This window comes from Phoca vitulina, unplaced genomic scaffold (genome assembly GCF_004348235.1).
Source record: "Phoca vitulina isolate PV1807 unplaced genomic scaffold, GSC_HSeal_1.0 scaffold83, whole genome shotgun sequence".
Lineage (NCBI taxonomy): Eukaryota > Metazoa > Chordata > Mammalia > Carnivora > Phocidae > Phoca > Phoca vitulina.
Genome location: NW_022589786.1, coordinates 2,803,019 through 2,824,695, shown reverse-complemented (window position 1 = coordinate 2,824,695; position 21,677 = coordinate 2,803,019). Strand labels below are relative to the sequence as shown.

The 21,677-nt window shown below is 47.0% G+C and overlaps 1 protein-coding gene and 1 non-coding gene across 11 annotated transcripts in view; one reads left to right on the top strand and one right to left on the bottom strand.

The window, feature by feature from the left end:
* The window catches only part of ARHGEF37 (Rho guanine nucleotide exchange factor 37), a 49,389-nt gene that overhangs the window by 14,230 nt on the left and 13,482 nt on the right, over positions 1–21,677 (bottom strand). For 7 of the 10 annotated variants that reach the window (XM_032395283.1, XM_032395286.1, XM_032395284.1 and 4 more), the window contains 6 exons: positions 20,369–20,565; positions 19,037–19,160; positions 11,942–12,089; positions 3,985–4,184; positions 2,525–2,655; positions 1,731–1,835 (listed from right to left, as the gene is read on the bottom strand). In XM_032395283.1, the coding sequence (XP_032251174.1) occupies positions 1,731–1,835; positions 2,525–2,655; positions 3,985–4,184; positions 11,942–12,089; positions 19,037–19,160; positions 20,369–20,554 (894 nt within the window). In that variant the 5' untranslated portion in view covers positions 20,555–20,565. Of the gene's footprint in view, positions 1–1,730; positions 1,836–2,524; positions 2,656–3,984; positions 4,185–7,246; positions 7,327–11,941; positions 12,090–19,036; positions 19,161–20,368; positions 20,806–21,677 lie in introns of those variants that run through there. The other 3 variants (XM_032395291.1, XM_032395281.1, XM_032395290.1) reach the window with 3 other exon arrangements.
* On the top strand, positions 12,983–13,090 carry LOC116626171. Its single transcript, XR_004298186.1, has one exon. It is a non-coding gene; the product is annotated as a U6 spliceosomal RNA (small nuclear RNA).

Here is a 21,677-nt window from a genome sequence, read left to right as displayed (position 1 = left end):
TCTCCCTATTCCAGTGCTGCTCAAACTTCGTGTTTGCATAGCACCTCTGTGATTTTACTGCCATGTCTATATTCCACATATTCTATTTTTTTTTTTTTTTTTAATTTATTTATTTGAGAGAGAGAGAATGAGAGAGAGCAAGCACATGAGAGGGGGGAGGGTCAGAGGGAGAAGCAGACTCCCTGCCGAGCAGGGAGCCCGATGCGGGACTCGATCCAGGGACTCCAGGATCATGACCTGAGCCGAAGGCAGTCGCTTAACCAACTGAGCCACCCAGGCGCCCCTCCACATATTCTATTAATACTTGAAATCAACAAACCATTCCTATTTATATCAATGTATTTTTTAAAATCACCTTATGACACTACCATAATGGGAAAACCAGCAATAACTGCCACAAATAGGCATGTAAGAATAACTGCTATAAAAACAAACAATGTCATTAAGTTCTGTCTGGACATCCCTGCCTGCAGAAGGCTCCCAGCCCAAGACTTGCTCTGCCTGTGTTAAAGACATACCAGCAAAAGCAGCTTCTCCTGTGCTCAGAGGATTAAAAGATGGAGTCACGTGCTTGCTGTGGGATTCCATGTCAACAACTGTGTTGTCACGAAAGCCTGCATCTGGGGGAACATAACCTAATGCTTCCAAATATCTGTCCTACCCCGTAAAGCCGGATGGGTCTTCCACGTGCCTCTGCTTTCTCTCTCATGGCTTCTCCATCCTCTCTTGCGCGGGCTCAGGGAGCTGCCCTTCCCGTCTTGCTGCACTGTGACAGGATCCTGCTGCCTTCTGCCAGGGGGCCCAGGGAGGAGCCGGAACAAGCAGAGGCATCTGCCCCACACAGAGGGGCCTGCAACTACGGCCTCCTGCGTTTTCCACAACTCCCCTAAGACCACCCCAAATCCCATTATCCAAAGAGCCCGTTATCATCTGACCAAGCTGCTTTGCGCAAATGGACATGACGGAAGACAAAACCACAGAAAAGGGACGGAATGGATAGAATGAGTCAGCATCGATGACAACAGTGAAGGATTTTGGCACAAGGAAAATGATGTACCGGATGGCATGCAAACTGGTGTTCCTGTGGGCTGAATTCAGCCTGTAGAAATGTATTTTCTTGGGCCTGCATAGCATTTAGGTTTTCATTAAATTCGTTGCTCACGTGGACATACCATGAGATTTCATCTGAAAGGTTTTTTTTTTCCCCCCCTAAAATCAGAACTGGCTATGCTGAGTCTACATTCCCAAACAGCAACAGCTTCTCCAAGCCAAGTAACAGCTGCCCCTTTAGATTTTATTCATCCATGCATTCAGTCAAATTCTAAATATCAGTATGTATTTAACTCTACTGAAAAGTTTCGTGAACAGCCTGTTAGACACTTGCACATTTCACTCAATATTATTACCTGCCTGACTTTCTCAGGCACCTGAGTGTGTCACCTGCTCCAGGTGCCAGACTGGCACGGTCCCTCTGGAGGGCTCGGACCCCAGTGAATTTTAACCCCACTCAGTGGGAACCTCACCCCCTGAGAGCTCAATGGGCTCAGAGGCTGTGGTCTGGGGAGTGCTTGCCTGTGGCCCTTCTTCTGACCCGCAGCCAGTGACCTGGTGACCTCTTCCCTTTGGGTTCCTGCAGCTGATGCGTTTGCCAGCTTGTCCGATGGGCCCCGCACGCCTCCTGCCTGGGGGACCCAGCCCAGCCCAACCATTATTAAGGGCAGGATCCTCACCTCCAGATTATCTAGGTAAACAGCCACGTTGTTCTTCATCTCGGTCACACACAGCGACACCCAGTGGAACCTCTCTTCTAAATCATCAAATTCCTTGTCTTCTGTCTGAGAGGAGAGCGACGTTTGTGGGAGCTGAGAATATCCATGCCCAGGGAGAGAAGGGAATAGCGTACGCCCCCATCCGCGTCCCAGGCTCTCACTGGGGACCACCTTTACCACAGCCCTGCCCATCAGAGCCAGTGCCTCCAGCCCCAAAGCTGAGTGGGCCGGTTAGAGGCAGGGAGTGCTGCTTAATGGTTTTGTACTCAGATCATGGAATCAGATACACAAGCATCCGAGTCCTGGCTCCCTAGCTGTGTGACCTTGGGCAAGTGTTTTACCCTCCCTGAGCCTGTTTTTTCAGGTGCAAATGGGGTAATAAAAACACCTACTTTATTGTGTCGATCAAATAATGCCTGGGGTAGAGTAAGTACTCTATCAACCTGAGCTGCTCCTAGTGGCTTTTCCAAGCTGGTTCTTTGCTCAGACCCAGAGATTAGGTCTCCTATCTGCATACAGGATACTCAGAGAAAGAGCACACAGGACGCAGTGGAGAGAGCCCTACCTGGCCCTTCAGAATCACGTGAGGGTGCCGACTCGGCCTCCTCCTGGCGGCGCAGTGCTGAGAGGTCACCTCGGTCCCTTGGTGCCTGCCTCCTCATCTCTGAGAGGACTCTATGCCACCTGCCCCATCCACTGCCCAGTTCTGCCCCGTGGAACGGCTGGGATGCCACCCGTCCTCCGCCTGTACTCACCCTGGGCACGAGCCCCGCCTCCTGCTTCAGCAGCTGGCTCAGCCGGGTGGTCTTCTTGGAGAGGGTGTGCGTGTTGAGGCGGGCCAGCCGCTCCCGGAGGGTCAGCTGCTCCACTTTGGTGTACTTGGAGGCTGCACCAACAGAGGAGAGGGAAGGCACGGGGACCAAAGCTGACCCAGGGAAGCAGGCATCCCAGACACCCCTGGCTAGGCGCCCGCTTGGGCCCTTTTCTCAAACATCAGCAGTACGCCTGTCTGAACGGCCGCTCGCAGAGGGAGAGCCCAGGCCTTGCTGCAAGGTGTGAGCCCTGGCTACACGGCTACCCGCCTGCCCAATTTTGGCAAGGCGCCACTTGTTGGGCCTGTTTCCTCATTCATAAGTGAGACCAGCCACCTTATACGGTTGCTGGGAGGATCACATAAGATAGTGGGTCTGAATGTACTTTCTAAAGAACTCAGTGAGAGGTGAGTTGCGTGAGGCTCCTGGGCCAGTGTCAGCCAGGCCAGGCTGGGAACCACACTCCCCCACTCGGGTGCAGGGCTTTCCACTGATCTGTCACCCCGGGCCTGAGTCTGAAAGCCAGCTCTGCCTCTCACCAGCTCTGGGATCTACAGCAAACGATTTAAGCTTTCATTTGACCTGACTGTGAGATGGCGCTACCAGGGCCAGCCTCTGAGGGTGACTGTAAGGATCAAACCAGATAATGAATGAAAGATGTGTCACAGGAACTAAATTATCACTATTATACCATCTAGATCATGCAGTTGAGTTTGCTCTCTACTTGGGACGCTGCTTCATTTTCCAAACCTTTCTGTTTTGACAACCTGAGAGTTCCCCACCCACTAGCTGTCCTTCCCAAGGTGTATTTATATATACTTGGCTTCCTCCGTATTCATTTCTCCTCCACAGTATAGCAGCCATGTGGTTTGCATGGGACTGATCTCACTTTGGTTCAAAAGGTGGGTGCTAGCTGAGATAAGCCAATTCATAGAGTCCCAAACCCCTGGCCACAGTGATTGATACATTAGCCGGGCCCAAGCCAATTAGCTCATGGCATTCCCCTAACCATGGTAACTGGTTCAGGGTGAGCACATGACCCAAATGGGTCCTTTCAGAATGATGCTCCAATCTAATTTATGACTAAGGGGAGAAAGGCCCTGTCTTATCCTAGAGGGTATGGTGTGCAGATGTGAATCTTAGAATGGCAATAGTCATTTACTACTATGAGGGAAGCCAGCCTGAAGATGAAGCTGACACACAGTAAAGAGCAGAGATAAGAGAATTATTGGGAAATGGAGCCATCACCCTGATCAAACCCTACCTAAAGTCCATATTGCCTCTGGACTTGTGGTTACATGAGCCACTACATTTCCTTTATTAATGAAGATAGTTTGAAATGAGTGTTCTTGTAGCTGGAAGCATTCTCACTGATATAGTCCCTAAATTCCCCAAGTCCTTACCCACTTCCTTGCGCCTCTTGTACTCATTGATGTTGGTGTTCACGTCCTGGAGGGCAGAGACAGCCCTCTGAAGCACAGGGTAGGCACTGGCATCAGGGACTGTGTTCTCCAGGATTTTCTGCAGCAGCAATGGGTACTTGGTAATCCTCTGCAGAGGGATTACCAGTAAGAAACTGAGGCCAGAGGGCCCAGCTTGTGGCCTGAGGGAGAAGGCTGGCGTTAGGTAGGGAAAGCCCACCATTTCGGGCAACAGGAGTCCTGGGCTCTAGGCCCAGCTCTGCCTTTTAACTCACTGTGTGCTCTCAGGCAAGTCACCCTCCTTACGTGGTTCTCAGTTTCCTCATCTGTAATGCATGAGGTCTAGATGCTAGACAGGCATGGCTAGTTCTCATTGTACCCCTTTTCTGGGCCCTGGTTTCTCATCTGTACTAAATGCAATGGTCAGTTCTCTGTCCTCTGCTTCCTTGGCCTCTCAGCAGCAGACACAGCTGACTAGTCCCTGCTCTTGAAACACTTTCTTCTTTTGGCCCCAGAGATGCCCTTCATCCTGCTTTTCCTGCTCCATGGGCCATTCTCTTGGCCTCCTCTGCTGGCCTCGCTCCAATGCCAGAGCGCCTTGGGCCTTCCCTACCCTCCACTCACTCTCTTACTGACTTCATTTAGTCTGATGGCTTTAAACACAGCCCCAACCCAGACCTCTGTTTCCAGCTTCTGTCCCGAGCTCCAGACTCACACAGTCAACTGCCCGTGTGACATGTCCATGGCTATGTCCCAAGCACAGCTCTGTATGCTGGACATCCATTTGAGATTTCATTCAGTAAAATGGTTCTGTGGCTTTAAAAGTTGAAAGTTTAAAAAAATAATCACAGGAACTTTATATGTTTATAGAGATGCATTTAAATTATTTAAGGGTAGGGCGCCTGGGTCGCTCAGTCGGTTAAGCATCTGCCTTCGGCTCAGGTCATGATCCCAGGGTCCTGGGATCGAGTCCTATGTCAGGCTCCCTGCTCTCCAGGGAGTTTGCTTCTCCCCCTGCTCCTCCTCCCACTTGTTCTCTCAATCTCTCTCTCAAATAAATAAAATCTTAAAAAAAAAAAGTATTTTTTTTTTAAAATATAGTTAATGGTAAAAAGTCATGATATCTATTATTTGTCTTTAAACAGTTTAGCATAAAAATAGATGAAGCAAAATATTAATACTGGTTAATTTTAGGTAGTGGTATATGTTTGTTACATTCTATTTTTCTCCAGGTATGAAAATTTTCACTAAAAAAAAGTAAAAAATAAAACAAAACACAAGAATGAGTAGTGTCAAGATCCCCTCCAGATGCACTATTCGATGAATGGATGACTTTTTCCAGTCCCTTTCTTGTTGATATCAGGGATTTGCAGAAAAACTACCCAAATCAATGGCATCTGGGAAGAGGCTCCCACAGTTTTCCCTTGATCATGACCAGAAGCCCTCAGACCTGCCTTTCAAGAAGCCCACGAGGGTTTTAAATCTCAGTGTCTAAGCATGCCTCATCCAAGAAGACTCACAGATGCTGCTCACAGCCCTTCTCTGGCCCCCTCTCCATGGTACCCTTGCCTCTTGCTCTTCCTCCTAAGGAAATATTTCCAGACCAAATGTCCAGGAAAGATCAGTCATGAGGCTAAGAATAGGTAGAGCAGGTGGGTGCCCCCTCATTAGCTGCGGGGGGCTGTGGGGGAGGCAAAGGTAGGATTACCTGTCAGGACATGCCTACGTTGACCATCTGCTCTCACCACAGGTTTCCTAGCACTTGGCTGACCACAGGCAGGGGAGATGGAAAAAGTCACCAGATATTTGCAAAACTCTGTCCTCTGGGCTTACTTTCCATGGGAAAGGGCCAACTGCCTCATGGGGACAGCTGTCCACAAATAAGAGCACAGGGCATCTTCAAAGAGAGGATCACAGCTCTTCTCCACAATTATCAAGGAGTCATGATAGAATTACAGCAGCCTTTTACGATTACAGCTTTTCTAAGGTAATCTGAAGGAAAAAAAAAATATATATATATATTTTAAAGTAGGCCCAACAAGGGGCTAGAACTCACAACCCTGAGTTCAAGACCTGAGCTGAGATCAAGAGTCAGATGCTTAAGTGACTGAGCCACGTAGGCACCCCCGGAGAAAATTTTTTAAGTGGCCTTTCAAACAGGCAACAAAAATTGAAAGATAATCCCCCACCCCCAAAAAAAGGAGAGGGGAAGGGAGGGGAGGGGAGGGGAAGGGAGGGGAGGGGAGGAGAGGAAAGACCAAAGCAAAGCAAAGCAAAGCAAAGCAAAGCAAAGCAAAGCAAAGCAAGACAGATAATCCCCAGAGCTGGGTGGGTATGCGGAGACAGGCCCGCTTACATTTTCTCAGTGGGAGCCGTGATTGGTAAGATCTTTTTAAAGAGCAGTTTGGCAATTTGTAAAATGTACAAATCCTTTGTTCCATCAGTCCCACTCCAGAAATCTACCCACAGAAATGTCAACTCAAGCGAGCAAAGATAAAGGCAGAAGTTACCAGCAACTCTACTTATCACAGTGAAAAACTGCAAACAAGCCAGATACCATCAGCAGAGGGTTGGTTAAACCACCGTAGTCTGTGAGCTGCCTTGGAAAGGAACTCTGTGCAGCCATTAACAAGAACATGGTAGAACTATTCCTAGTGTTGTGAAAAGATATTCATAGCCATAGTTAAGTGAAAAAGTTGCTGGGGCACCTGGGTGGCTCAGTCAGTTAAGCGTCCGACTCGACTTCAGCTCAGGTCATGATCTCATCAGGGTCCCGGGATCGAGCCCCACGTCGGGCTCCCTGCTCAATGGGGAGTCTGCTTCTCCTTCTTCCTCTGTCCCTCTCCCCTTCTTGTGTCCCCCCTCAAATAAATTTTTTAAAAACTTAAAAAAAAAATAAAATGAACGAAGATTGCCCATAAAGGAAAACAAAGATTATTTGCCTTCCCCAAACACTGCCTCAGCCGTCATTCTGAGATAGTGGGTGCTTTGTGTGGGACTGATCAGCCTCTGCAGGGCAGCCTCTTCCCCACTGATAGCTGCAGAGCTTCCTGCCTACTGCAAGGGCAAGCCTTTGATCCCGTTGGCCCGCAGGTGGGAGCTGCAGTAAGAGACAGGATAAACTGAACACCCTACCCACTCACCCACCCAAATAAAAGGGTAGCAGGCAGCATGCATTTTGGAATCACAAAGAATCTGATTAGATAGTCTCATCCATCCTAACTGGATAAGAAGAACCACTTACTACTGGCTGGTCTGGTGATTCTAGTTCGGCTAAGCTCCAGAAACAGTCCCATGATCATAAGCACAAGAAGGCCAGGATTACTGTTTCAAGAGAGAGGAGATAGAAAGCAATGCTGGCAGGAAGAATGACATTCCTGGGGCAACATTAGACCAGGGGCTCTCATCGAGGGCACGGTGGAAACTTGCAGGCACTGGGCTGCTCCGGGCACTTAGTGGGCAGGGACCAGGGCAGCAGCCATCTGCAAGGACTAAGCACTAGAGTGCTAAGTCTCCTAGGTCCCTCTGGATGCGCACAGGCTGAATGAGTGCCTCAAAATGTGCTGCAATTGCAAGAGCGGAGATGTTTTTGTGACACTTCGACTCCATCCAGTCACTTACCATAGCACTGCAAATTATTATGATGCTACCTTTCATAAACAAGACCCAGATCATCTACTAGAACATCATACATCCTACTTCCTCACTTCCTCTGCCCCCCAGAGCGTAATGTTATCCCTATGTCATTTATGTTGTTGTTTGCTTCTTCTTATCATACACAAGTAGGTCAAATTTGCTCTCATTGCTACTTGTCATTCTAGGGCACACACATTCTCTGTTCTTTCCTTTTTTGATACGTGTTACGTGGAATGGCTTCTGACTTTTCTTTCCTTGAATCCAAACTTATTTATTATATGTAGGTGCCAGCATCTGATTCCTTCATTAGATTTTCTAGGGTAGTGGTGCCCAAACATCAGCACACTGAAATACATATTACTTTATTAGACATTATTTTCCTTTTACTTCTTTTTATTACAGTTAAGCCATTAAATTTTCTTTCCAGTTCTGTATACAGGTAGGATATTTATATGTATTTCGAGAATATATGTCAGGATAATAATTTAATGTTTGTTATAAAAAAGGAGCATTGAGGAGCACCTGGGTGGCTCAGTTGGTTGAATGTCAGGCTCTTGATTTTGGCTCAGGTCATGATCTCAGGTCATGAGATTGAGCCCTGCATCGGACTCCATGATGGCCGTGGAGCCTCCTTAAGATTTTCTCTCTCCCTCTCATTCTGTCCCTCTCCCCTACCCCTCACTCCCTCTCTTAAAAAAAAAGGGGGGGTGGTGCCTGGGTGGCTCAGTCGGTTAAACGTCTGCCTTCGGCTCAGGTTATGATCCTGGAGTCCTGGGATCGAGCCCCGCGTCGGTATCCCTGCTCAGCGGGGAGCCTGCTTCTCCCTCTGCTGCTCCCCCTGCTTGTGCTCTCTCTCTCTCAAATAAATAAATTCTTAAAAAAAAAAAAGGAAAAAAAGGAGCATTGAAACCACTAGAGCTGAGAGCCACAGTGTGGTTTCAGAGAAATACAACCCCTGCCTAGTCAAGACAAGGATCATAGCTGGGGTTTACAGAATGTCACTTGGGTACAATTGAGTCCAAACTCCCATGAGGTATAGTTATCACTCCCCCTTTACACATAAGGAAACCAGGTTCTGAGTCATGAAACGGCTCTGCTCAGGTGAGACAAGGGCACAGCCGGATTCGCCACTGGGCAGTGTGGCACCAGAGCCCATGGAGGCCAGACTGGTCTGGCCGGGAAAGCCCAGAGTGTGGAAGGCGTGACAAACCGCAGCCTCTGTGCCAACCAGGGCCCCCCAACACTGCTTCTAACATGTCTGAGCTAGATGCCAGGATTTGGCACCTGGGAGATGTTATATCAAAGCTTCTGACTTCTTTTGAAAAATCAGAGGATCTGGCCACAGTGAACTCATATTCCTACATGGCAACTGAGGCGGATGGTTTGTAAAATAGGGCTGTAATTACTCTGCTCACAGTATGCACACCCTTTGTTGTGGTGGCTGCTGTATCCACTTTGAATAGGACCCCAAAGTCCCTCCCCTTGAGACGAAGGGTCTATTTTTCCACCCCTTCGTTCTGTCACAGAATGTCAATTCCCAGCCAAGACCTCCAAAGGCCTTCCCCTGCCCTCCACCTCCCTTTTCCCTCCCTCCTGCTCTCTCCCTGTCTCAACCCTGTGACCACCATGTGAGCAAGCCTGGGCCACCTGCCAGATGATGAGAGGCTGTATGGCCAGAGCTGAGTCAGCTCACGTGTCTCAGATACACGAGAGAGCCCAGCCAAGATCAGCAAAGCTGACCTACAGCTGATCACAGGCACGTGAAGGTGCTCAGCCAGGGCTAGAAGAATCGTTTACTGAGCCCGGCTATATTGCTAACGTGCAGGAGAGTGAGCCAAATAGATGTCTGTCTTAAGCCATTCTGTTTTGGGGCAGTCTGTTACACAGCGAAAGCTACTCGATAGAGCAAACATCAGCAGAAGCAGGGCTGCAGCTGCCTCTACACGGGGTCTGTTGGCTCTGGTTGGCCACAGTCTCCACTGTTCCCTTTTGCCCCACACCTGCCACCCTGCTTCCCTCATTTTCGTTACCTGCCTCTCTCATATTGAAATGTATTTAGTGACCCTTGCAAAAGCCTAAATTTGTAAGACTCTTGGAAGGATGAATCAAAGGGGTAGTGAATGTAGTTTTTTTTGGGGTAGAGGGGGCCAGGACATGGGTAACTGAAAAGGAGGCTTCAGGGGGTTGAGGGGATAGGCAAGGGAGAGGAGGAGGGGAGATAGCAGGAGCTCCCACAGTAGATAACATCATCTTCAAAGATCTAAATCTACACACTCTTTCTCTTGGGTGTAAAGGGAATGTCTAAATGAGATAAAATAATAGTAGCCTCTCATCCTCCTACACTATTCTGATTTCCAGAAAATGACCTTCATCTATCGCCATTTGGGGAGCTTGTCCTGGGGAAGATAGAAGCCTTTTTGAAACAGAAAAGAAGCAGAACAATCCCAGGCAAGGAAATATAAATGACTATTAAATATACAAAGAAATGACCAACTTTAATCATGAGAAGTAAATGCAAAATGAAACCACACTGAGACACCATTTGTCACCTCTTTCAGTTGCAAATATTCTAAAGTTTAGTGACACACTCTGGTGAGGCTATGAGGAAACAGACATGCACACCTTGCTCATGGTATAGCTTTTATAGAAGGAAATTTTGCTATATTAGCAAAATTATCCATACATACTTTCTTTGACCTAGCGAGTCCATGACTGGACATTCACCTTACAGAAACCCTTGCACCTGTGGGGCACCTGGGTGGCTCAGTTTGTTGAGCATCCAGCTCTTGATTTTGGCTCAGGTCATGATCTCAGGGTCATGAGACCAAGCCCCGCATTGAGCTCCACAGTAAGCATAGAGTCTGCTTGAGATTCTCTCTCCCTCTCCCTTTGTGCACACTCCCCCCACTCATGCACACACTCTCTAAAATAAATAAATAAAACCTTAAAAAAATACTTGCACTTGAGTAAAATGACATATGCTCATGAATAATCACTGAACACTATCTGTAATCTCCAAAGAAAAGAAGCACATCAATGTCCATTAATAGAGACCAGTTAAATAAACTGGGGAGCAGCCATGTGGTGGCAGAACATGCTGTTCAAAGGCTCACACATGTATGTATTGAAATGGGAAGATGTCCAAGATATATGGTAAGTGGAAAAAAGATACAAACTTTCTTTAAAAAGGCAGTAAAATGAGAGCATGTATTTGTATTTGCTTCTATATGCATAAAGGAACTCTGCAAAGATTCACAAGCAATTTACAAGTGGTTAGCTTGACTTTGGGGCTGAGAGTAGTATTTGGGTAGATGAAGGGACAGGATTAGGACAGGACAGGATTGTGCTGCATAAATTTGGATGTTTTAAAGCTTCTGAACTACGTAACTGTTCTCCATTCAAAATTTTAATTTAAAAAATATCTGTTCTACACATCTCTATCTAGAGCTTCTACCCACTGGTGCTAGCTCTGGGTGGTGAGGCCAGCCAGGGCAGCTTTGATCCCGTTTCATGGGGCAGTTTTCAGCTCTCTGCGGAGAGGCCTTCCGAGGTGATCCGAACCTGCCTCATGCCACTGTGCCTACAGCATGTGGTTCCCCACCAGCTCACCACCCTTCCCTTGGGAGACATGAGTGCTGTCCACCGAATGTTTCTGCTTTTCCACCTCTGGACACCCAGGCCGGGTGGCACACCCTGGCCTCTGGGCAGTTGGACAAAGTCATGGGATTTGTTCTGGCCCATGAATTATGAGAAGTGATGAACATCCTTTCTGGTCTGGAGCACCTGATTACCAGCATCAGACCCCCCAGAGCTCTCTCTCTCTTTTTAAAAGATTTTATTTATTTATTTGAGAGAGAGAGAGAGTGAGAGCATGAGAGGAGAGAGGGTCAGAGGGAGAAGCAGACTCCCCGCTGAGCAGGGAGCCCAATGTGGGACTCCAGGATCATGACCTGAGCTGAAGGCAGTCGCTTAACCAACTGAGCCACCCAGGCCCCCCCCCCCCCCCCCCGGAGCTCTCTTGCCCTTTGCCACAGTTACTGGCAATAATCCAGAGAGTGGCTGCTCTCTGGAGTGAGGATGACACAGAGAAGAGGCTCAGGTCACCCGCATTGGAGCACAGGAAGGTATAAACCTCTGTTACTGGAAGCCACCGAGAGTCGGGAATTGTGTGTCTCTGCAGCCTGACCTGACTGAGACACTCCTGCAGCAGCATGAGCCGCACCAAGGAGGGGTGAGACCTGGACAGCTCCTGACCCCAGGGTCAATGGCAGCAGGGGGGCGGGCTCACTGGTCTGCTACTCACACCACTGCCTCGATGATGCTCTGAATCTCTCGCTGCAGCTCTGGCTCCCTCCGGTAGGTGTCAAGCAGCAGCAAGGCCTGGTCGTAGCTAGCACAGTACACCTTGTAGACTCGCTCCAACTCTTCGTGGCATTCCAGGAATAAGTTACCTGATGGTGCAAAAGCAATAAGGAGCCCTCAAAGGCATGTCTGCACGTCCCCTCACTTGGGACATGGAGGTGGTGAGTGAGACAGCGAAGCCCTCAGCTCGGGAGGGAGACTAGACTGATAGGCCTAACCAGTTCCGTCACTCTGGGCAAGTTACCTCTTCTTCCTGAGTTTCCATGTTTTCATCTCATTTCAAAAGGCTGCCATAAGAATTATGTGACAGAATGATGCAGAGCTCGGGCTGGTGCCCTGGGAGTCTTAATAAAGTGTAGCGATATTTACGGCAATAATATTCATAATTCTTATATTTGTACAGAGCTTCACAGTTCACAAAACATACTCGTTGTATCTTTACAATCACCCTGTGTGGCCAGTACAACTTCAAACCCCTGGTCTACCAGGGGGTAACAAAAGCCCCTGCCTGATGGAGCTTACATTCTCGTGGTGAAGCCAGACAATAAGTAAATACATTACATATGTCAGAATGTGATGATACCAAGAATCAAAACAAAGCATTAGAAAGTAGAAGATCTATGTAAGGAAGGCCTCCATGAAGATGTGCATGTTTATCAGAGACCAGAAGTACCTGGCCCTGGGCATGCAGAGTGGAGGCAGCACTCCAGGCCTATGGAAGGAAAATGCAAAGGGCTTTAAGCCTGAGGCAGGAGCGCACTTGGCATAAGGGCAACAGCAAGAAGGCAAGAATAGCCAGAGCAGAGTAAACAAGGGCACAAAGAAGAGAAAATAAAGAAGAAACTGCAGCCAGATCACACAGGGCCTCTAAGTAGGTAGGTAAGATGGAGTAGTGTTTGGATTTTATTCTAATGGTGTCAGGAAGCAACCAGAGGGGTTTGGGCAGGGATGATCTGCTTTCTGTTTTAAATAGATCACTCTAGTGCTCAATTTCAGCAGCACATATACGAAAGTTAGAATAATATGGAGAAGATTAGTGTGGTCCCCGCACAAGAATAATAGGCAAATCTGTGAAGCATTCCATATTTTTATTTTTTATTTATTTTTTAAAGATTTCATGTATTTATCTGACAGAGAAAGAGAGAGCACACAATCAGAGGGAGCTGCAGAGACAGAGGGAGAAGCAGGCTCCCCACTGAGCAGGGAGCCTGATGTGGGGACTTGATCCCAGGACCCTGGGATCATGACCTGAGCCAAAGGCAGATGCTTAACCAACTGAGCCACCCAGGAGTCCCACATTCCATATTTTTAAATCAGAAATTTATAAGATTGGTTACCTGCAGCAGGTGGATGGGATAGGGTGGAAAGAATGAGGGAATGGGATAGGGTAGTAGGGATGAGAAGTGAGCACGGATTGGATGGACTGAACTGTAGGTATCAGTATGAGCTCATGTTTTTAAATATATAAATACAGAGATAGATAGATATAGAAAGAAATGTAGATAAGTGTATATGCATACATTAGTGTGTGTGTGTGTGTGTGTGTGTGTGTATTTCCCAGCTCTATTACCTGAGAGGGCCTAGGAACAATGACATCCCAGGGGCAAAGAGCACATCTACAGCCTAGAGCTTGGTGTCTAAATACCATTCCCCCCAAACAGGAACCAGGGCTCCTAGGAGAAATGGTTGATTCCAAGGATGGGGCAGGGAAATACAAGATGAGCCGGGAACATCCTGTAGTGTCAGAAAATAAGGATGTGCTCAAAAATTGTTGGAGGCATACCAAAAGGACACAGGAACCAACTTGAAGGAGTTCTCGATGGCCAACACTGGTACAATTTGAACAAGAAAATAAATAATGATAGTACTGGATTCTGACTCATGGAATAAAGTAAATGTTTAAGAGTCCATGGTGTCATAAATAAATAATTGAACAAATGAATGGGCATGAAGGGACAGTTCTTGCTTATAGAAAAATTGCAATTAATAAAGGTAGAAGGAATAAGTGAAATTGAAATTACCATGAGAACACCAGTAATAATTATTGCAGGCAAGAATCACTGATGGATGCTAAAACTAATGGGTAAAAGTTTGAGATGAATTAGGACATTTGCATAATATCAAAGTTTTTCTCCATAAGCTATTTATTAATAACAAGTGGGAAAAATAGTAACTTTATAGTGGAAAAACACAGAAGATATTACCTTCTATCAACCATGTGATCAAAATTAACATTATTCTAAGTAATAACATATAGCAACATCACGTGCCCCTGTTCTGAGGCACTAAGAAGGACAGGACAGTGGCTATATTGCCAAAAATGTATAATGTCAATTTAAGAATGAAAATAATTTTAATTTTATAGATATATAAAATGTTTATAAAATATGCACTTTTATAATTTATAAAATATAGATCGTACATAAACTTTTATAAAATCTATAAAATCATTTTAGTTTTAGTAACTTCAAACTTCAAACTGAGGGATATACTACAAACCTGGCTCAGACTCTTCAGAAGTGTTATGGTCACAAAAGACAGACAGACTAAAGAAGCCAAGAGAACATGCAATAAAATGAACTGTGGTAACCTAGATTGGATCCTGGGCCAGAAAAAAGACATTTGTAGGAAAGCAGGCAAAATGTGAATAAGGTCTTTAGAGTTAATAGTGTTGCAATAATGTTAATTTCCTGGTATCAACAATTGTACGATGGATATCTGAGATGTTAAAGTTAGGGAAAGCTAGATCAAGGGTTATACAGGACCTCTGTACTATTTTTGCCACTTTCCTATAAATCTAAAATTACTTTAAGATTAAGAAAGTTTAAAAAGAACTTTGAAGACATTATGCTAAGTGAGAGCCAAACACAAGAGGACAGATATTGTATGATTCCACTTCTATGAGTTTACCGAGAGTGGGACTATATGAGAGCTCCCTGTACATTCTACTTACTTTGTCTGTAATCCTAAAAGCACTCTAAAAAGTAAAGTCTATTAATTAAAAAAAAAAAAGATCTATACTATGTTGAGACTAAACTAGGGGTCAAAAGTGGTTACAGGAATGGCTGTTAGAACACTACCTCAACTATCCATAAGAGTCTTTGGTTGTCCATCCAGGGGGAAGTGGTGAGGATAAAGAGAAATGTATTAGCCATTCAAAAGGGGGTGGGGAGCTGTGGACCCCAGGAAACCCAGCAGACCCTACTGCCTGCTGAAGCTTCAGGCTGGCCTCTGACTTGGACCAGACCCCGTCGGACACAGGGGATGGTGCGTAGCCCAGTGTGGTCCAGCTTGCAGCCACCCAGACTGCCACCCAGGACCAGTCCTCTTCCCCAGTTCTGATCCAGCCGACCCTCAGAGAGAGCGCCTCAGAAGAAGCCCCCAGAAAGAGGGAGAACAGAGAAAAGAGGACACGAAACTATAGCTAGGGAGAATCTGCATGCCAGGCATCAGCCAACGGCAGAGACCATCCCTGCTAAGAGACAGCCTGGGCGTAGCCTTGAAATCTAGGGCGGTTCTCACATTCTCCTTAACCCAGGTGCGTGTCAGCAGGAATGTGACTGATGGCAAAGAAACTGTATCATAGAGTGGCCAGGGGCAGAGGAAGGCAAACTCCCAGGAAGCACAGCTATCCACAGGGGCAGGAATACCAGGAATGCAAAAGGAAAGACTTACTTCTTTTCCTCTTGCCTTATGGTCACAGACCAGGCTAAACAAGTCACAGTAGTGGAAAAGTTACTCTCAGCATCAAAAGAATACCTGTAGCTGGGATGAATCAGAAAGATGAGAAAGAGAGTCAAGATGGTCAAGAGTTAGGGCTCTTGACTGCCTGGTCAAGCTGTGTGACCTTGAGGAAATAAATTACTGAACTTTTCTGAGCCTCCGGTTTTTCTTTAGTAAGATAGAGACAGTAATGATAGTAATCAACAAGTCACAGCACTGTGAGAATGAAAGAGCTAGTCCGTGGTACTCAGAGTCGCGGCTGGCACGTTTCAAAGAGGCAGAAACTGAGGCTCAGAGGCACGAAGGAACTGGTGGGGGGCAGAGCCTGGCCAGTCAGACTCCAAACCATTAGACCCGCACCGCCCAGATGCAGTACTCACCAGCTACACGTGGCCTTTGGGCACTTGAAATATGAGAATCTAGACTGTGATGTGCTGTCAGTATAAAAGACACCGGATTTCCAAGACTTAGTACAAAAAAAGAAGTAAAATATCTCATGAATAATTTTTATATTGATTACATGTTGAAATATTAGTTTGGACATATTGGGATAAATCAAATATATCATTAAAATTAATTTCACCTGCTTCTTTCATTTTCTAAATGGAGCTACTCAAAAATTTTCAATGAAATGTGTGGCTCGAATTATATTTCTATTGGACTGCACCATGGTGCCTTCTGGTGAGACAACCCGGAGTAGATACTCCTGTCAATGTCAGAGTTGTGTTGGACTCATTCGAAAGGACAAGGGACCTAAGTCACCTGGGAGGAAAAAAAGCCTGTTAAAGACAGCCATGCCTAGGGGTGCCTGGGTGGCTCAGTCGTTAAGCGTCTACCTTCGGCTCAAGTCATGATCCCAGGGTCCTGGGATGGAGCCCCGCGTCTGGCTCCCTGCTCAGCGGCAAGCCTGCTTCTCCCTTTCCCACTCCCCCTACTTGTGTTCCCTCTCTCGCTGTGTCTCTCTGTCAAATAGAAATAAAACATCTTTAAAAAAAAAAAAAAAGACAGCCATGCCTGAGGTCCAAAAATCTTTTAAAATGCTGGGCCTACAGGATTGGGAGAAGGGCTTCCCTTGCATAGGAAGGCATGGGGGCCGGATCAGGAATACAGAGCTGGCAGAAGCCAGGGCAGTCTTGACCCAGCACACAGGGCACCAAAGAGAAGAGCCATGTGGATTCTTTGTGCCTCTTTTTGGCTAACCACAAGGGGCAGAGGATGAGGAGGCTATTTTCTGTAGACTCTGTGAAGGTCAGGAAATAGGACTGCCAAATTAGAGGCGAAAAAATACACAACTGAATTTTAGTTAAACAATGAATACATTTTTAGTATAAGTATGTCCCAAATGTTGCATGGGACATACTGATACTAAAAACGTATTCATTGACAGGGGTGCCTGGGTGGCTCAGTCAGTTAAGCATCTGCCTTCGGCTCAGGTCATGATCCCAGGGTCCTGGGATGGAGTCCCGCGTCGGGCTCCACACTCAGTGGTGAGTCTGCTTCTCCCCTTGAGAATTCTTGTTAATTTTGTGTTCACCTGTCTTGTATAGGCAACAGTGACTCATCCACATTGCTGTTTCAATAAGGAACTCTATTTTTTTTTTTTTTTTTTTTTTAAAGATTTTATTTATTTATTCATGAGAGACAGAGAGAGAGAGAGACAGAGGCAGAGGGAGAAGCAGGCTCCCCGCGGAGCAGGGAGCCCGATGCGGGACTCGATCCCAGGACCCTGGGATCACGACCTGAGCCGAAGGCAGACGCTTAACCGACTGAGCCACCCAGGTGCCCCAAGGAACTCTATTTTCAAGGGAATAATAAACACGTAACACACAGGCTCTACTCCATGGAAGCTGCTTAGTCCACAACTGACAGCACTGGCTACGGGGACCGACAGCCAAGCTCAGATCCTGGCTCTGCCACCAGCCGCGTGACCTTGGCAGGTCACATCTCCTCTCTGTGCCTCCGTGTCCTCACCTGTAAAATGAGGTAACAGCATCTACCTTTCAGGGTTGTTGTGAGGATGAAATGAGTTAATACATGGACATTGGAACAGTGCTAAGCATTTAGCAAACACTCAGAAAGTGGGCTGTCTAAAAAATATCTGTCCTTGCTATTTTTAATCCCCATCATCATTCATGTCTCAGGAAGGGTAGACTGGTGATGTAAAGGCCAGGGAACTTGGGTGGGCCCTGTGCCGGGTGCCCTCCCCTCCTCCTCCCCTTCTCTACTCGGCACCCCTACACCTTACCTGCCTGACTCCACTCCAAAACCTCTGACCCTGAGGTTCTGTCAAGTGACCCAGGGCAACAAGTGAAAAGAGACGGAGGGACACAGGTGTGAGGTTTATACCCACGCGTCCCTCCTCCTTTATGCTCTAGAGGGTCCTCCTGACCATTCCAGAATGAGGACACTCCCACCATCGCTCACCGGGGTGACAGTAAGGCCCCTGCGGGTCTCACGCTTCCACGCTTGCCATTCCCTCACAACCCACTGTCCACAACAGCCAAAGAGGTCATCAAAAACATAAATGGGACCACATCACTCTCCTGCTCAAAACCGTCCACTAGTTTCTCATCACATTCTGAATAAAATCTGAACTCCTTACCATGGCCTAGAAGGCCCTACATGATCTGGTCCTTCTCCACCTCTTCCATCTTATCTCCTAACACAATCCCCTCACAAACTCCCCTGGAGCGACACTAGACTTCTTTCTGTCTGTCCTTCAAACATTCTAGGTTTATCCCTGCCTCAGGGCCTTTGCATAGCCATTCTCTCTGCTCTCCCTTCACATCCCATAGCTGTCTCCTTCCTAATATTCAGGTCTCAGTTCAAATGTCCCCTTCTTAGGACTACTCTCATGCCCAAAGGTTACTACATTTGTTTCTTTTCTTCAAATTCTAAATTATTACCTAAAATTCTCGTTTATCTGTTTATTGTCTGTCTCTCTAACTTGCCAAGCCTTAAGAATGAGCACTTGGACTCACTTGATGCTGTGCCCCAGCACACAGCATAGTGACTGGCAATGCTCAGCACATAACTAAGCCTAGTAAGTAACTAAAGGCTCAGCGGGGTCACTGACCAGTTAGTCCCTCCTTGTCTCTGGGCCCCGGTCTCCTCTTCTGTAAAGTGATGGGATGGGCCTGGATATTATTTGATGGTCCTACCGGCTCTGACATGCTGTGTTTCAGGGATTCCCCAAAACAAACTCCCATTGAGCTGCATTTCCCGGGAACTCTGGGGACAGTTCAGCAATGCCCACATGCTGAGGACAATTCCACGGGAATCCAGGGCTGACGATGGCCTTGTCTTTGCTCACCAATCAAGTGCACTTGTTCCTCCTTCCTGGATGCCGTCTCTTGCAGATCATGAAGAAATCTGCTGTTCACCTCGATGACATCATCGATGTTTGAGAACAGGACATCCAGATCTCCCTGGGGCAGCTAGAAGGGACAAAGAAACCATAGGAGTCTCTGGGAGCTGAGAAGAGGGACTTTATTTGCAGGCTTTGGAGATCAGTCCAGAACATTCACACCTTCAGGGTCCTATTACTCCTGGGAAGATTTCCCCAGTGGAATGTTTGCAAGGCTTTGAAAAGCCTTATAACTTAGGTATAAATTAGGTGTTCTCATTACTCTACAAGAAGAGAGAAAGAGACGGAGGGCTCAGCATGGAATGAAAGGGGTTTTAGCCTAGATCTGCTGGCAGCCATCATGTTTCTTGCCTCAGTTTCCCTATCTGTCATATTAGGGTGGAAAGCTGGACTTCCTTCCAGCTCTGACATGCTTGGCACCCACCACCATTACCTTGAGATGTGTTCTGAACTCCAGCTACTATAAACTGGCCATACCACTGCAGGACATCTATGTATGTGCATGTGTGCATACAGGAGATTGTGTGTGTGTGTGTGTGTGTGTGTGTGTGTGTGTGTGTGTGTGTGACTACCCTGGATGCACAATCAAGTAGGAAAGCCTAACTGTAGAAAAATCTCTAGAGTACGCTCTTATTTTTGTTAGAATAAGTAACAATCTAGTTGTTTGTTTAATGCCTATAGAGAAAAATCCTAATTTCTGGAGGTTAAAATATGAGAGGACATTCACCTTCCACATTTCCTACTTGAGTATTTCCTTCATTCATTCAAGAAACACTAATTGAAGTCTCTGATTTATGAGTCCAGAACTGGGGTTATATTGAACTAAACAGTCTTTGCCCTAATGGAGCTTACATGCTAAGGGATACTTTACATTTTATAGAGAGAGCCTGTATGATTTTTGAAATCAGGAGAAAAAAAAAGATGTAAAAACCCATCATAGTGATAACTTCTTCCTGTTGCCATCTCCTAAATGAGACAATTAGAATATAGGTCAGTTTAAGCAATCTGCTCTAAATTTGATAAAGGGCTACTTTATCCATTAGCTCACTTAATTCTCTGAGGTGACTATTCCTCTCTCCATTTACCAGATGAATAGGCTAAGGCGCCGATGTGTTAAAGGCCTTGCTGAAGGCTGCATGGCCAATAAAGGGAACTACCCCGGCTTACATCCAGGTGACTTGCAGCCACCACACCTTCCCCTCTATCAAGCCCGCCCCTGGAAGAGAAGCCAGGACCCACGTCTGCCCTATCACGGGAGGCTCCGTGCAGCCCCAGTACCTGCTGCAGGGAGCTCCGGATGTCGGAGGCACAGAGGCGGAGCATGTGCAGGTAGGAGAGCTCAGTGTCAATGAGCTCCCTGACAGCCAGCCTCTGATGCAGCAGCAGTCTCTCCCCAGAGACCCGGCCTTCTCCGTCGGGACTCCCTGTCCTGGAGGATGGCTCATCAGTCCCAGGTTCAGCCATGTCAGCAGGTTCTAGGAAAGGCAAACACATCCCGACTCACTTCCGGGAGCTCTACTGGAACCCGCTGTCTCTAATCCAAAGACAACTACTCATCAAGCGGCCTAAAAACATCTCTAGCTTGCACACTGCAAAATGAACTGTGTATCAGCATCTGTGGGCAGTATCTGAACAATCTTAAAAGGTAGAACATGGCTCATAATTGTTGACATTTTCCAGGATTCAGATAATGTGCTTGCCTAGCTTTTCTTCTATTTTTCCCCCAGCTCTTGACCCAGATTTATTTGGTTCAGCCAAGTCTCTCCCACCCTCTCTCCCAGGGGTTCCCTTCTCTCTACCCCCACTACCCCACTCAGGCCTCACGACCCATCCCCTGGGCTCTTTCCACAGCCTCCAGGAGCACCTTTCCAAGTCTAAAGCCCTCTCCCTCTTGCTGCCACCCACGCCCATGCATCCTGGAGGTGCTTCCAGCTTAAACTTCCTGAAATAAAGTTTTTTTTTAGATTTTATTTATTTTATTTGACAGAGAGATAGAGAGAGAGCACAGATAGGCAGAGCAGCAGGCAGAGGGAGAGGGAGAAGCAGGCTCTCCGCTGAGCAAGGAGCCCGATGCGGGGCTCGGCCCCAGGACCTTGGGATCATGACCTGAGCCGAAGGCAGACACTCAACCGACTGAGACACCCAGGCGCCCCCTGAAATAAAGCTTTTGATCTTGGCATTCCATGCTGTGAGGCTTGAATGGCTCCCTGCTTTTCTGTGGTCTGGCTCCAAGCTCATTTTCCCTTCACAGACCATCTTCCAGCTAAAGAGAGCTACATGTTTTCCTCCAGGCCTGCATGGTCATTTCCTGCCTCTGTGCTTTTGCACCTGCTGGGCCCCCTCCCATGTCTCTACCCTTGGACATTCATCTTCCCTTCCTTTTCCTGATACTCCCAGCCAGATGGACTTCCCATCCCTGAAACTCCCACAACCCCTTTATCTCTAGGCTTAAAAGTCAAGTGACAGTACTGTGGACAACATGGCCTGAAAACCCTCCCTGCTACAAAACATCCTAGACATGCTGGATCAGGTATAACCAACTTCCTCTTCATAGCCCAGCAGGGCTTGCAAGAGAGGAAAGGAAATA